Source organism: Ambystoma mexicanum, chromosome 13 (genome assembly GCF_040938575.1).
Source record: "Ambystoma mexicanum isolate Mex_15411 chromosome 13, UKY_AmexF1_1, whole genome shotgun sequence".
NCBI lineage: Eukaryota > Metazoa > Chordata > Amphibia > Caudata > Ambystomatidae > Ambystoma > Ambystoma mexicanum.
Window position 1 is genome coordinate 731,301,135 of NC_090938.1, and position 14,795 is coordinate 731,315,929.

The 14,795-nt window shown below is 45.9% G+C and overlaps 1 protein-coding gene across 16 annotated transcripts in view; it reads right to left on the bottom strand.

Moving 5' to 3' along the window:
* The window catches only part of TNXB (tenascin XB), a 687,232-nt gene that overhangs the window by 295,418 nt on the left and 377,019 nt on the right, over nt 1-14,795 (bottom strand). For 13 of the 16 annotated variants that reach the window (XM_069634959.1, XM_069634963.1, XM_069634962.1 and 10 more), the window contains exon 7: nt 7,860-10,733. The exons of the other annotated variants lie outside the window; for them this stretch is intronic. In XM_069634959.1, the coding sequence (XP_069491060.1) occupies nt 7,860-10,733 (2,874 nt within the window). The remainder of the gene's footprint in view (nt 1-7,859; nt 10,734-14,795) is intronic. 16 annotated transcript variants of the gene reach the window in all.

Here is a 14,795-nt window from a genome sequence, read left to right on the forward strand (position 1 = left end):
CCTCTGGGCCTGTTGGGCCTGGGCTCGGAGAGGATCTTGTAGCCCTTGGGCAGGAGTGTGTCAAAACTTGTGACAGAGCTGGCCTTGAACCATGTCTCGGTAAGAGCGAGAGCATCCAGGTCCAGGAGTTCAAGGAGGTGGCAGATGTCAGAGGAGTCTTTGACAGCAGAGCGAGAGTTGAGAGTAGGCACGTGGTGCAGGTTGCCACTTTTGAAAACCTTCCGGGGAGCAGTACCCGTCGCAAGTGGCAGAGGAGCCATAGAGTTGGAAGGAAGAAGCGGCAGAGGAGCCATTGTGGTGGTAGATGGCAAGGAAGCCGTAGGGGTAGAGGCGGTAGGTGACAAGGGAGGTCGAGGGAACGTGGCTGGTAAGGGAGCCAGAGAGTTAAACCCTCAGCCCATCTAAATAAATGGTTCACAGCTGACCTAAAATCACTCTGAAATGCTAAAAGATCATCCGAAGCCACTTGCAGAAAAATACCTACAGCCCTAACAAGGAAAGGTTCACTACTGCTGCTACTACTTATAAAGCAGCTATTCTCAACACCAAAAGAGAATCTATAAAGTCAGAATTCAAAATGCAAAATCTTGCACGAAAGAGCTCTTTGCTATACTAAGGGAAATGGAGTACCCTGCACCGCCCAAAGAAGCCTGCATCAAAGATGAGGCATGGTGCGCAAATATCCAGAAGGCCTTATCGGACAAAATAGCCTTACTCCAAGCTAAAATTGAGAATAAAACAGAACAGAAAAGCCTAGCTTAATGCTCTAATTCATGTAAAGCACCTGACCCTCAATCTCCTCCGTCCCAGCCTTTCTACTTCTCTCCAGTCACTACGGAAGAAGTTGAAAACATCCTCACTGGGCTAAAACCCTCAAGATGCCAGGGAGATATTTGCCCAGCTTCAGGTATTAAGGAGGGAACAAAAGATCTAGCGCCATTCATCACTGCCTTGATTAACTCAAAAGTTGCTCAGTCCCTAACAATCTTAAAGATGTCTGGGTTATGCCTCTCCTCAAAAAACCTAATTTAGATCAAAACATACCCACCAATTACAGACCTATAACAACAGTCCCATTCCTCAAAAAAACTATTAGATAGAGCAGCCTATCTACAGATACAAAAACACTTGGAGGACAATAACCTTCTAGGCCTGCATCAATTCGGTTTCAGACCCAGGCATAGCACTGAAACCGCCCTCCTGCATCTAAAAATCCAAATGGATGAAGCCAAAGACAAATGCAATCTGGCCATCCTTCTTCTGCTGGACATTTCTGCAGCGTTTGATCTCGTTGACCACCAGATCCCAACCAAACATTTGACTACAGCTAATGCATCCTCTCCGAATGCTGCTTGTTGGATTCAATCTTTTCTTTCAAATAGAACTACAAGGGTCTTTGCACTTACAGCGTCTGCTGACCCAGTACCTATCTATTGTGGAGTCCCACAGGGTTCTTGCATTTCACCCACACTTTACAACATTTTCACAAAGCTCCTCTTTGATCGTCTTGATAACTTGGGTGTCACCTACACGAATTATGCAGATGACACTCAATTCCTCATTATGCTCACTGGCTGCTATGACAAAGACGCTAAAATGTTAACTGAAATTTACCTTGAAATTCAGGCGTGGATGGTTGCCCGCGGCCTTTGTCTAAACGACGACAAGACAGAGCTCCTCATCATTGGATCCTAAGTCTGTCTAAAAAGACTGGATACACGATACAAGACCTTCAACATTGATGGGAACATCATTAAAGTTGCCAATGAGGTAAAAACCTTAGGGGTCTACTTAGACTCCCTCAAAAAACAAGTCAATACTACAGCCTCAATTACAGCATACACCAACAAACTGATTAATGCCTGCAAACCTTACTTGTCGACTAACAGCTGCCTTACCTTAGCCAGGGCGCTGATTTTGTCCAAGCTGGACTACTGCAATACCTTATTCTTAGGCTCCTCCAAATGTAATCTGAAGAGATTACAAGTTCTCCAGAACAACGCCCTCAGATCTGCCTTAAGTATCCCACGTTCTAATCACATTTCGGCCATTAGATGGGACTCACATTGACTCCCAGTGCGCGAAAGAATATCTCTGCGATCGTTAGTCATCATACACAAATGTCTGTCAAACACAGCCCCTAAATACTTGACTGACAATTTCACCAGAAACCTGCCTTCCAGACCTACCAGATTCTTTTACCTACACTGTCTCAGCATCCCTAAGTACAAACTAAAAACTGCAGGCGGGTCCAGCTTCCCTGCGCTAGCTGAAAAGTGCCGGAACTCCCTCCTCACAGCTATCAGAGCTGAATCCTCATTCTGGACATTTATATCTAAAATGAAAGCATGGCTCTTTGCCCAGAAACACTTAACTTATCCCTGACTGCATCTACCGCCTATACTCTCTGTTGTGTCGATCTTAATACTGCTATTTACACAGCCTCTGTTAGGCTTGCGATCTTAATACTGTGTAGACCTGTTGACCATATTGTAACCTTATTGAACATTCGTATCCTGCGCTACGACCAACTGTAAACTGCTCCCAGTTGCCGCAGCCTCCCTGTATCTATTCCTGAAGTTGGTACGTTGATCATTCTGTAACCATTGTCAACAGCCTCTTGTCATCTGTCTCCTTATGTATGTACTTGTAACTATCACCTATGCTCAAGCACCCAGATACCTCAGGGTTAGGTGCGCTCTACAAATAATAAACTAAACTAAACTAAACTAAACAGAGGCTGGGTAGAGAGTGTCTAGTGAGGAAGAAAGCGATGAAAGAAGAATGGATGCAGTCTCATCAGCAGACAAAGTAGCAGGATGAATAGGAAAGTAAAGCAAAAATGCATGAGGAAACAAAAAGTGGAGTGTTAAAACTGCGTAAGTCGCGCAGGCAATATGATGGAGAGGCTGAAGAAGAAGCAGGAGTAGAAGACGTTGGAAAGATTGAGAAGGAAAGAAGATGGTGAGCAGAAAGATAGACAGCAAGTGACAACACAGAAGATGTGGAGAGGGAGGAAGTAAAGATAGGGTCTAGACAAGAGCCAGATATATGAGAGGAAGGAGTAGGGAGATGAGAAAAAAAATAGGAATCAAGGATTGTGAGTAGTGGAACAGTAGAGTGTATAGAAGAGAGATGGAGATTAAAGTCTCCTAGAAGTTTAAGAGGTGTAGCAAAAGGAAGAATAAAATAGAGAAGTGTGTCAATGTCATCACAGAATGAACCAACAGACCCAGGTGGGTGATAAATGAGTAGAAACGAAATAGGATAAGGCTTCGAAAAAGCAGCATATGAAACTTCAAATGAAGTAAAGGCTGGAAGAGTTAGAGTAGTAGGGATAAGTACAGAGGAGGAGCGATATAGGATGCCAGTAGCACCGCCACGAGCAGATAGGTGCAGGGTAAGGCAGAAGGAGGAGAGAGAAGTGCAGAGAGAAGCAGGAATAGTGGTGTTAAAAGATGGAATCCAGGTTACAGTGACACAGAGGAAATGTAAATTCAGCCGTAGAAATAGGGGTGGATTTATTACATAGTGACCTGGCATTCCATAGACCCAGATCGATGGAGATAAGATTAGATGTGCAGGGGAGGTAGATAAGGTTAGCATAGTTCCGGGTAAGAAACGGATTGTAGATTAGCTGGAAGACATACAGGCAGCATGAGATCTGTATGGAGAGAAACGGCAGGAATTGTAGAGAGGAAAAACAATGAACCAAGCACAAGAATGGAAATGAAATGGTAACCAGCAAGTGAAACTGTTGGGTGTGCCGGTAATGGAAGAGCAGTTAAAGCTGCATAGCACTGCATCTGAGCAGTCAGTAAACAGGCACACTTACGGAGTGGAAATATCGGCGTTGGGCTGCTCCCTTCCGCAGTGTAGACTTCATGCAGCAATAATACAATCCCATTGGCCATGTAAAGGCCATGTAATTGGTTTCAATAACCTCAAGTCTGTGGTGTCGCTGCCCCCATTTGTTACTTGAATCTGTAAAGTATATGATACCACTGGACGACAGCTCCAGCCCATTTACAAACTTAAAAGGGACCCCGACCGCACCTACTTCGCTGCTCAGGAGGGGGGTTTTCTTGCCCGTCTGTGGATGGACTCTGTACATCCCAAAATAGCAATCCGCCACAATGAGATGACTGTCTCGATCTATTCATATTCCATGGGGTCTACCTCAGAGAGGTCCGCAGTCTGGGGTATCACATTCAGAAAGATTCTGCCCCATCTGAGTGATGGAAAACAACTGTCCATCCCAGATCCGCCATAGCTGCCCGTCCACAGTGCCCATGTAAGATGTCCTGTTTCATCAGCGGTGAACGATTCGGGCCCTTCAGGACTCCTTCGAAGACTTGCTGCTCTTGCTTCAGCTTTTGATCTACCAGCAAATGCCTAACAAGAGCAGGTGGTGGATTTCCAAATATGAACGGTTCCGGATCATTGGGCAACGGCAAAGGAAGTAGATGGCAATGTTTATTCCTATGAGAGCGGTGGAGCAGGTGGCAGGATTTTCACAATTTAGCATGTCAATTCAACCTGGCCTTTTGGTGCACCCCCCCTCCCACCCATCCTTCTCGGGTGAGATGTCAGATTGTGCCGTTGAGTGTCAGCACCTATTGACATTCACTTTTCTGTTGAAACTATAAAAAAGGGCTGGCTGGCAAGGCCAGCCCATTGTAATTGTGGATATTTTGAGGGAAGGGGGGTCCTGCAATTGGTAAGTGGCACAAGAACTTCAACCTATTTTACATGAGTTGCAGAACAAGCTTAAAGTGCGCTAGTCTATAGGTAACTACCTACCTTTCCTTGATGTCAACCCACACTATACATTTTATAAACAGAGGCGAACTATGACAAAAGGGGGTTCTTTGCCTTGATGATGCCTATAGAGCGACTACACAAAAAGGTCATATGAGTAACCACCATATAATTGTCCATCAACACACACCTGCTTTGTACTTAAGGTTACGTCTGACTCCCTACAAGAGCACTTTTAACTTTTCAGATGCTTATAACTTAGTTGCCATTTGATATAACTGCACAAACATTTTAGGGGTTGGAAAGGCAAAGGTATAAGGGGGTCCAGCAAGTTGCATTTCCCATGTCATCTTCCATAGGGAATGTCTGCTCATACCTAAAGTAAAAACCACAGGACAAAATAGATGCGAGAAGCTGACATTATATCCTACCAATATATTTGGAGATGTGTGCATTTGTCTATTTCACTTACTGCCAGAGGTCATTTGGACAGATCCCCCTTGTTCAGAGATTGGTGTGCTGGCGACAGTAGAGAATTTAAGTTTTGGATCATAAGATCGCAGGAATATATGGCCTTGGCACAGAACCCTCTGGCAGCTCCCATAAGGCAGGCTTGCCTCACTGTGAAGGAGGGACTCCGTGGACCTTCAGAGAGCAATATTGGCTACCAGGTGCTCGAGTGGCATCCTTTGAGGTGAGGCGCACAGTTAGGACACACCGTCCGCCCTGTACCTACAGGGGATCACTCTAGGGTTCATCCCGCCAAAACGAGGGAGCAGAGACACCAGGCAACCATGAACCCCAGTGCTCACAGTGTGAAAGAGGCAGACATATTCGAATAAACTGTGGTCCGCCTCTGATGCGTTTCCTACGACATTATAAAGGTTGTGCAGCAGTGGAACAAGTTGGAAATGTCCTTTAAAAGTTATAAAAGTCTTTACACATTCTAAACGAACGCTCCGAAATCAGATAAGCCTCTACACAGTGCCTACAACATTTTCATTTAACAATGTACCTATATGAATTCTATACATTTAACTGGAAATGTAATTTGAAGAGTTCAAACTAAAAGCTGCTTTCTTAAAATATGTGTAAAATTATGTTTGGACTTTTGAATTTTTACTTCAATATTGTGCACGTTATTTGGGGGTTTTAAAGTTGGGACTTTGTTTGCAAGTTATAAAAGTAATTTGTGAATTTAGAAAACATAACCATTTTTTTCAGGCAGGAATATTACGGCAAAGTAGATTCTCCTGCACTAATTCCCACTATTTACCATCTATTTTAAAATGCGCATAAAGCGGTTGCCCTTTTCTCGTCACCACTTCCGGGACAGTGGCTCTGCCTATGAGGTAGGAGAGCTGGTGTTTCATCGCAGCTTGGCAACCGGCTGCAGCTGTAAAATAAAAGGTTGGAGGCGGCCCTTCATCGGATCCTCCTTACATCAGGAATCGCAACGCCCAGGAGTTAAACCCCACCTTGCCCACATCAGTGAGGGTAAATATACCTATGTATACATGTGCACACACATCTGCATTTCAAGAGCTTTAACATATATGTATATGCTCTACATATACCATATAATGCATGCAGAATCGGGCTATATATGTATACATATGATGTTATAATCCAGGTCATGCGTATTCTAAATGAAAACAGCAGATTAAATCCCAATCAGGCTCCATGAAATGTCAACTGAGCTCAGTGGCATTGGGCTAGAGCTTGATCCTATCACAGAAGGGCCTGAGGGCATTACATGATGCCGCCTGCCTTCATAGCATGACTCTTGTTGTCGGAGTCGGGCTGTATAGCTTCAATGTGTAGTTACTAACTTCAGATTGAGGCTCTATGACTGCACAGTTGGACTCTCAAACCTCGGAAAAGGGCTTCCTAAAGTCATTGTCATGCACTCTCACGTCACAGTATTGTCTTCTAACTTCACATATGTGCTGTGCAGTTCCTCAACAGGTCTAGCTAACTTCCCTTTATGGTTCCCTAACTTCACTGTAGGGCTATCCATCTTAATGTTCTGACTTTTCAACTTCACCTTTGGGATATTTTAACAACAATGTGGTGTGGGGCCCTTTACCTTCACTTTCTGGCTCTTCAACTGCACTGTGGGTTCTCTAACTCTACTGTACTCTCTAACTTCACAGTGCTGGTCCCCAAGGTTAATTTAGGACTTTATGACCAAAAAACAAAGCTACCGTCTTAGATTTTAGCATCACAGAACCGTCTTAGATTTTAGCATCACAGAAGTATTACGTTTTAAAAATGGCTGACATTTGACTGACTTAAGTGCACCTTAAGTCCACATGTCTTCACACTCTCTTTATGACCTGGATTACAAGTACAATGAAGCGTGTCAGGGTATCCACGCCCAAGCTGACTAGACCGAATTCTGTAGGATTTAAGGCTCACGGCTAGGCCTAATCCCTTCCACCATTTCTCATTTGCCCCTTGGGCATCCAAAGGCACCTGGGTGTTGGCAAAGGGATACCCTGAGTGGCAGCATTGCATATGTGCATATTTCTATATGCACATTCTTGTGACTTGCAAAGCGGAGGCGTAGCTCAATATGGCAGGTGCACTGGGGCCAAGAGTGCAGTTGCCATAATGTGACAGCTTTGGGGAAGTGTTAGTACCAACCAATATTGCAGAACCCAAGAAAAGCGCGTGTACCGTTCAGCTGGTGCTGCCAGGTGACTCTGACAAAAGGTGCACAGTGGCTATTACAAGTTTAAGGTGCAGAAAAGAAACAAGCGTGAGGTTGGGGGTAGATAGTTTCATCCCCGCTTGTGATGTGAACAGATCACAGACCACGGTGGAAATTCCACTAACATGCCGAGCATCACCTCCGTCACTCCACGGGTTAGTCTAAGAACAAAAGAAATACATGAGAAGGCACATGGTTAATGGTGGATGACCATAGGTATCGATGCTCGCCATTGCTAGAGGTGATGAGAAACTCTCCTACCGTTCTCCTAGGAAAAGCTAGAAGCGTGTGGTAGTGAAGCTTGGAGTGCGCGCGAGCATCCGGGCATTCACAATGCCCCCGGGATGAATGGGAATTCATTCCAGTGGGAAAGAGATAATACCTGTCGAGGTGACAATGGAATAGGACTTCGAAGACTGGCCCTTGAACACTCCGTGTAGGTCGACTCGGTATTTGGTGCCAGGAGACAAACCAGAGATCTTGGCTATGCTGGTGTTTCCAGGTAAAACCAGTCGATGCCCTCGTAAGTCAGCATGAACATCTCTATAATTGATGACAATAGTGTTGGAATGCCCCTTGAGGCCATCCAGGGACACCAAAATGCTTGTAGAGAGACGACTCACAACCTGAGGCCTGGGATGCTTCATGTTCTCTGTTATGGTCCCGTTAGAGGCTTTCTGTTCAACCTGCAGAGCTTCGCGAGCACTGTAACCCTCCTTCTGCGACGCAGAGGTTGGCCTGAGTTCTCCACCTCTGAGTGCATCCGTTTTCTTCCTGGTCTCCCCCATTGACTGGCTGAGATTCTGTCCACCACTTTCATGTCTCCTTTGCACTGGGGTTCTTGCACTGTCTGGCTTCCTGTCATCATCAGATACTGAATCTCCCTCTGGCAGTCGGAAAGGGATGCCTCTGCTCCCTTGATAAGTGACCCTTTCACTCGGCGGAGTGGGTTGCAATAAGAGTGTTGTCACCACTGTTGGTGTCTTTTCAGCCAATCGATCATACACAATCTCTCTAATGTTGGGTGGCTTTTTGCTCACCAAGTACAAGAAGATGGCCTTGGCCACGGTTTTGATGGTCTGGTTCTCTCGCATGGGGTATGAGGTAGCCTTCAGGTAGCTCTCCAGTCTCTGTAACAGAGTCCCATTGAATGGTGAGAGCTTAGCAGAGATGTTCTGAATTACATTCTTTAACAAGAGATCATTTTTCATAAGTAACTTTATTTGTGAATCCCCGGGAGTTGTTTGGTTTGAACGCTCTCTTCCAGTTTTTATCCTTGAGGTGTGCTCCCCAGTAGGATCCTTCTTAACGGGTTTCGTGGACTTCCCCACCATCCTGTCCTCTTCCCCAGAAAACACCTTCTTTCCATGGGGGAGCACCTTCTGGCGTTCTCCTTCGGTGACTGCTTTCATAATCGTTCCATCCTCTTTGCTGAAAGTAGGTCTTTTCTCTGCAACAATCACCTTTTTCTCACCCACTTTTGACACTGCTGTAGGCACAACACTTTTCTTTGTGGGGATAGGTTTTCCCTCCGAAGAACTCACTCTATCAAGCTCTTCCCTAGTTTTGGGGAATATCACCATACTTTCTTTGGTGGTGCCAGGGCTTTTAGTGGAGGGCACAGGCTTGTGGCCTGCATCCAGTTTCTTCACACCTGTAATTGCTGTTTTCTCCTTGCTGACTGGAGGCTTTCCATCAACAGGCACTAATTGGTAAGAATGTTTTTTGTCCAAAGTTGATACAACTTTTTCTACCCGGGTGTGCGTTGGTCTTTTCTCTGATGAAATCGCTTTCTGAGAATCTTCACCAGAGATCAGAATCCCGCTAACACTATCCTTTGTGGACAGCAAAGGCCTTTTGTCTTGGGATGCCACTTTGGGTGGTTGCTTTCCTGGTGCCACCGCTGCCTCTGTTTCAGCAGTGAGAGTAGTTTTTTTATCAGTAGACTTCGTGGGCTTGGCTAGTTCCTTGGTGAATGTTGTGAGAACCACTTTTCCCTTTTTTGGAACTAAAGACGTTTTAGTTGGTGATGCTTCTACATCAATGGCGATCACTCTCACTTCCTTCATATGTGGCGGCCTTTTATCAACAGGTGCAAGCTGTGAAGACTCTGCTCCTGGGGAAACTGTAGGCAATCCCAGGAGTAGACGTTTGGTGGGAGGGACCTCTTTTCCAGCTCCTGTGAGGACTGTTTTCCCATCTCTAGTCACTGAAGGTCCTGCATCTGTTAACACACCTTTTCTGACACCTTCCTTTGCCATTACAGAAGTAACAGCGTGTTCCTTTTTGATAATTGGCGGAGGGCTTTTAGTGGGTGGTGCTCCTTTACTTGACTGTTTTCCCCCAATTACACTGATAACTTTTCCATCTTCGGTAAGTTGTGGTCTTCCATCGGTTGACACTACCTTTCCTCTAATCACACTTTCCTCTCGGGTCGCTGAAGGTTTCTTGCTGGGTGCCACTTTTGGCATCTCTGGTTGTACGAGGTCAGTTGTAATTACTCTTTCCTCTGTGGTAAGTGTATCTTTTTTATGCCCTTGTCTAGTGATTACAGTTGTAACCACTTTTTTCTCTTTCATCAAGGTCGGTCCTTTGCCCGTTGGCACAACTTGTATGGCTCCTTCCCCGGTGAGTACTTTTTTCACAAACCTCTCCATTGTGGAAATTGAAGGCCTTCCACTGGAAGTGGCCAAGTGTGGGTGTTTTCCTCCGGTGATGATGGTTGTGTTCAATCGTTCCTTTTTGCTCAGAAGGGATTTTTCATTTGTTGGCACCGCCGTACTGGGTCCCCTGGTGATTACAGTGGTTATCACCTTTCCCTTCTTTAATATAACTGGCCTTACATTGCCAGAACTGCTTTTGGGGGGCTCTTGTGTTGCTCCATCTGTTGTAACCACTTTTTTCTCTTTGGCAACTGTAGGCTGTGTCTTGCCTATAGCAATTTTCTGGTGTTCTCCTCCGGAAACTACCTTTCTGGTCCTTATTTCCTCTTCACTGATGGCAGGCCGCATATTGGGAATCACCACTTTCTGGCTTTCCCTTCCATCGATGACCGTTGTGACCACTCTTTGTCCGTCAGTGAACTGAAGCCGTTCACTGGACGATCCGACGCCAATTTGGGCCGTCCCCCGCACCTTAGGTGTCGGAGAGGGCACAACAAGTTTCTTTACCATCCCGCTGCGCCCAGCAAACATTTCTTCGACAGCACCCGCTGGTAGAGACTCTCGTCCTGGCTTTCTGGCACCATATGCTGCAGCTAAGGCGAAAGTATGAGGGTTTTTGTAATTAGCGAGATAGAAAAACATAATAAAAACAAGTGCAATGTCCTAAAAGGCTTAACTGATCACAACAGCCGATCATTCGATTGGAGGTGCTGAAGCGTATGCTTCATAACTGTGTGCATTTTACAAAATATAATTCAGATGTGTAATTCTTTCTTCTTTCTACCATAAGCACAGGATGAAGTGAATGCATATGCAAAAACCGGCTTTCTTTAAAAAAAAAAGAGTCCCAAAATGTACGTGAATCGCAACAGAATGGTGCAGTGTGCGGCTGCCTGAGTAGTAGTACACTGGATGGCTGCATCCCATGCGAGACAAAATGACAACAAGGTAATACACATATCTCAGCTTTTCCTGTTAGGTGTGAACACTACTTGGTGATATTTCAGAGGATTTACCTCTGAAATACCTCCAGACTCGTCATGAGGCCCTGTAGTGTCCCATCGCTTGCTATTCTTTTACAGAGTGCTCAGCCCATTCTTCTGCTAAATCTCCAGGAGTATTCCTGGTTGGACTCTCATGTTCCCACTTCTGGCATGGGAAACCATCTGCAGCCATGACACTGGGCTCATAAGTGATTCTCTTCTAGAATGAATACCACATGTGGTCTCTGGAAAATCCCAGGCACATACCTCCATGCTACTTTGGTGAGATCTCAAGACTGTACAGGGGCACATTTCACGTTTGGTGGTATTTCGCCAGTAGATCTGCCGTTACAACACTAAGCTGTATTACCGTTACTGCTACTTGGTCTGGCAGTATAACTGCCAGATTACAAGTGACGGTGCCGGTGTTAGACCCCAATAATGTTTAGTCCATAGGACTCTATGGGGCATTTTGACGGAAGTACCACACCGGTAATTCCGGCAAAATCGTCCGGAAAGTTGGCCCATTTACCTGCAGCTCATAACTGGAGGTGAACCCTCCAACTTTCTGACAAACTCGTAGTTGGCCGGTGCAGTAATGTGCCAGTAATGGGCAAGGAACAAATTGAACTCTTACAGAAGAAGATCAATGAACAGCACAAGGACCTCTCCAAATACAACATGATGGCGTCTTATACGACTCTCAAGGACACAAAAGAGAAAACACTCTTCTCATTTAGAGAAGTAACTGGACCTCATTACAATAGTGACGGTAAGACAAGTGCTACCGGTAGTGCTACCGGCGCCATTTTTACCATGCCGCCACATTACAAGTTCTGCTTGCGGGTGCTGCTGTGCACGCCTGGTCAGACCAGCAGAACTGGATGGTAGCAACGGTACCGTTATGAACGGTACCGCTGCTACCATCCTCCCCATTCCCATTGAGCCCATTGGAGGCTCAAAGGGAATGCGGACGTACTGGCTCCGGGTCCCGCGAAAGGTGAATTACCGGCCCTGCCGAAGTTGGAATGGCCCGGTTATTCCCCTTTCGCGGGACCCAGAGCCAGACCCGAGTTTGGGGGTGGCCATGCCCCTATTAAGGGCATGGCTACCTCCAAACTTGTAATGAGGCCCACTGAGTCCGAAGTACTGGACATCGTACAGAAGATCAGACCATCCAATTGCAAAGGCGATGCTTGCCCAGCCAAGCTGGTCAAAGAATGTGCAGACACCTTAGCCCCATTCCTTAAAACTTTCACTAATGCCTCATTCAACTCTAACACAGTCCCTGCATGCCTAAAAGCGGGATGGGTTTGCCCACTTCTGAAAAGACCTTCACTAGACCCTGAGATAGCCAACAACTACAGACCTATCACCACCGTCCCATTGCTGCTGAATATACTGGACAAAGTTGCTTATACCCAAATCCAGCAGTTTTTGGAAGCAAACAGCATCCTGGGCAAGAGGCAATCGGGCTTCCGCCCGGGCCATGGGACAGAATCTGCTCTACTTGATCTCAAGATACAACTCAGTGACATTATGGACAAAGACAAGCCGGCACTTCTCCTCCTGCTAGATCTATCGGCTGTGTTTGATCGCGTTAACCATGATACTCTCTGTGAGCAACTCAAAAATGCTGCCCACTTCTCCCCTGAAGCCATAGCTTGGATCTCATCCTTCCTCAAAGGGAGACTTATGAGGGTCTTCTCAGACACTGCTTGCGCAGCACCCACTGCCATACACTGTGGAGCCCCGCAGGGCTCCTGCACTGCACCCACCCTATATAATATTTTTACCTTACCACTCTTCAATGACTTGGACAATCGCGGCATAGCGTACATAAACTATGCCGATGACACCCAAGTCTTACTCCCCCTAACCGGCTCCTACGAACAAGATTCAGCTGCCTTAGCTAGCATTTACGCAGCCATCCAGACATGGATGGCAGCAAATTGTCTTTGTCTCAATGGAGAAAAAACAGAGATCCGCTTGGTAGGCACTAAAGAGATGCTCAATAAACTCCACCCCCAATACAGGACCTTCACCATTGACAATACGCCTATCACTGTATCACCTTCGATGAAACCCTAGGGGTATTCTTTGACTCCTCCTTGTCCATGACGCGCCAAGTCAGTGCCATTGCCTCTTCAGCAGCACTCACCACTAAAATCATCAACGCGGGCAAACCTTACTTGTCAAGCAAAAACTGCCTCGCAATAGCCAGGGCTACAGTCTGCGCCTAACTCGACTACTGTAATGCCCTTTCCCTGGGAACCTCCTCTAAAAAACTTGATAAGCTACAAGTTACGCAAAACAACGCCCTCAGGGCAGCACTGAGCATCCTAAAAGGGAACACATCTCTCAGGCGAGAAGAGATGTGCACTGGCTGCCAGTCAGAGTGCATCCTATTCAAAACCATGGCCGTCACACACAAGTGCCTCTCCCGCACTGCCCCCTATCAATCTGAAAAGATCACCCCTATCACATCACCCAGACCTATTAGAACGCACTGCTCCAATCAGATCTTTTCTTCCTGCACTTATCAGACCTACACTGTCTGCTGCCTTAAACGTAGCACTTGCAAATTGCTGGCTGCACAACCACTGTTTGTTGCCTTTATTATTTATTTATTATCATTTATCTGTCTCTCCTCTGCTTCGCACATTCTACTTCTCCCCCCTTCCATGCACTTTTCCCCTCCCCCTCTGCCATGCACTTGACTGTTCTCAATGTCACTGGGCCTAGTAAGTTTGTTGTTTTGTTCCCCCCTGTTCCCCTCCCTTGCCTTGTCGCGCTCTGAAACACTTGTGTACGAGCGCAATAGAAATAAAATATCAATATCAATAGATCTACAGCCCCTCCTTCTAAATAACTAAAGCAGGAGGCTCCGGCTTCCAACATCTAGCACCCAAAAACTGGAATGCCCATCCCACAGCACTCAGAAATGAAACATCATATACAGTCTTTCGTGAAGCGCTGAAACCCAAACTCTTCAATTCATTATGCTACGTAGAGCTACCACCTCCCGTCTGTAATGTTAAACAGCTCCGGCGCTCACATGTAATGTTAAATAATGTATCACTAATAACTGCCTCTGTTAGTTGTCCCGGCTCCACTGTAACCTTGGACCCGTCTTGTTATCTTGTTCCACTGTAACCAAGGAACCTGTATTGTCCTCTCTCCTGTTGTCATTATTGTCTGCATTGTCATCTAACTGTACCCACCTGGCAACTAAGTAAGCATACTGTAACAGCGCCACAATGGCCACAATGCCCAACGGCCGTTGATCTCTTTAGACATTTAATTAAATAAACAATAAATAAGTGCGGTATTGCTGCACCGACCATTTTGTAATGGGCCTATTTATGTTTTCAGGGCCACAACCAATGAGTGAAGGGAGATCATGTTTTGAATGTATAAACCTCGTATTGGCTACTGCTCCCCTCTATTATCACTACTACCCCCAGGTAAAAGAAGTGTCCTCATTCCGGGGGAAGGAATGGGAAGCCATCACAAGGAGACATAGATCCTTGTGTTTGTGAAAACCAGACGAACTGATATCCTTGGATGCTGGAAATCTAGAAGGAAGGGTAGTTAAAACATAAACGGCTTACGAGTGGAAAAAGACTGGCCTAGAGGATATCAGCCCGACGTGCATTACTCTGCCCTTGC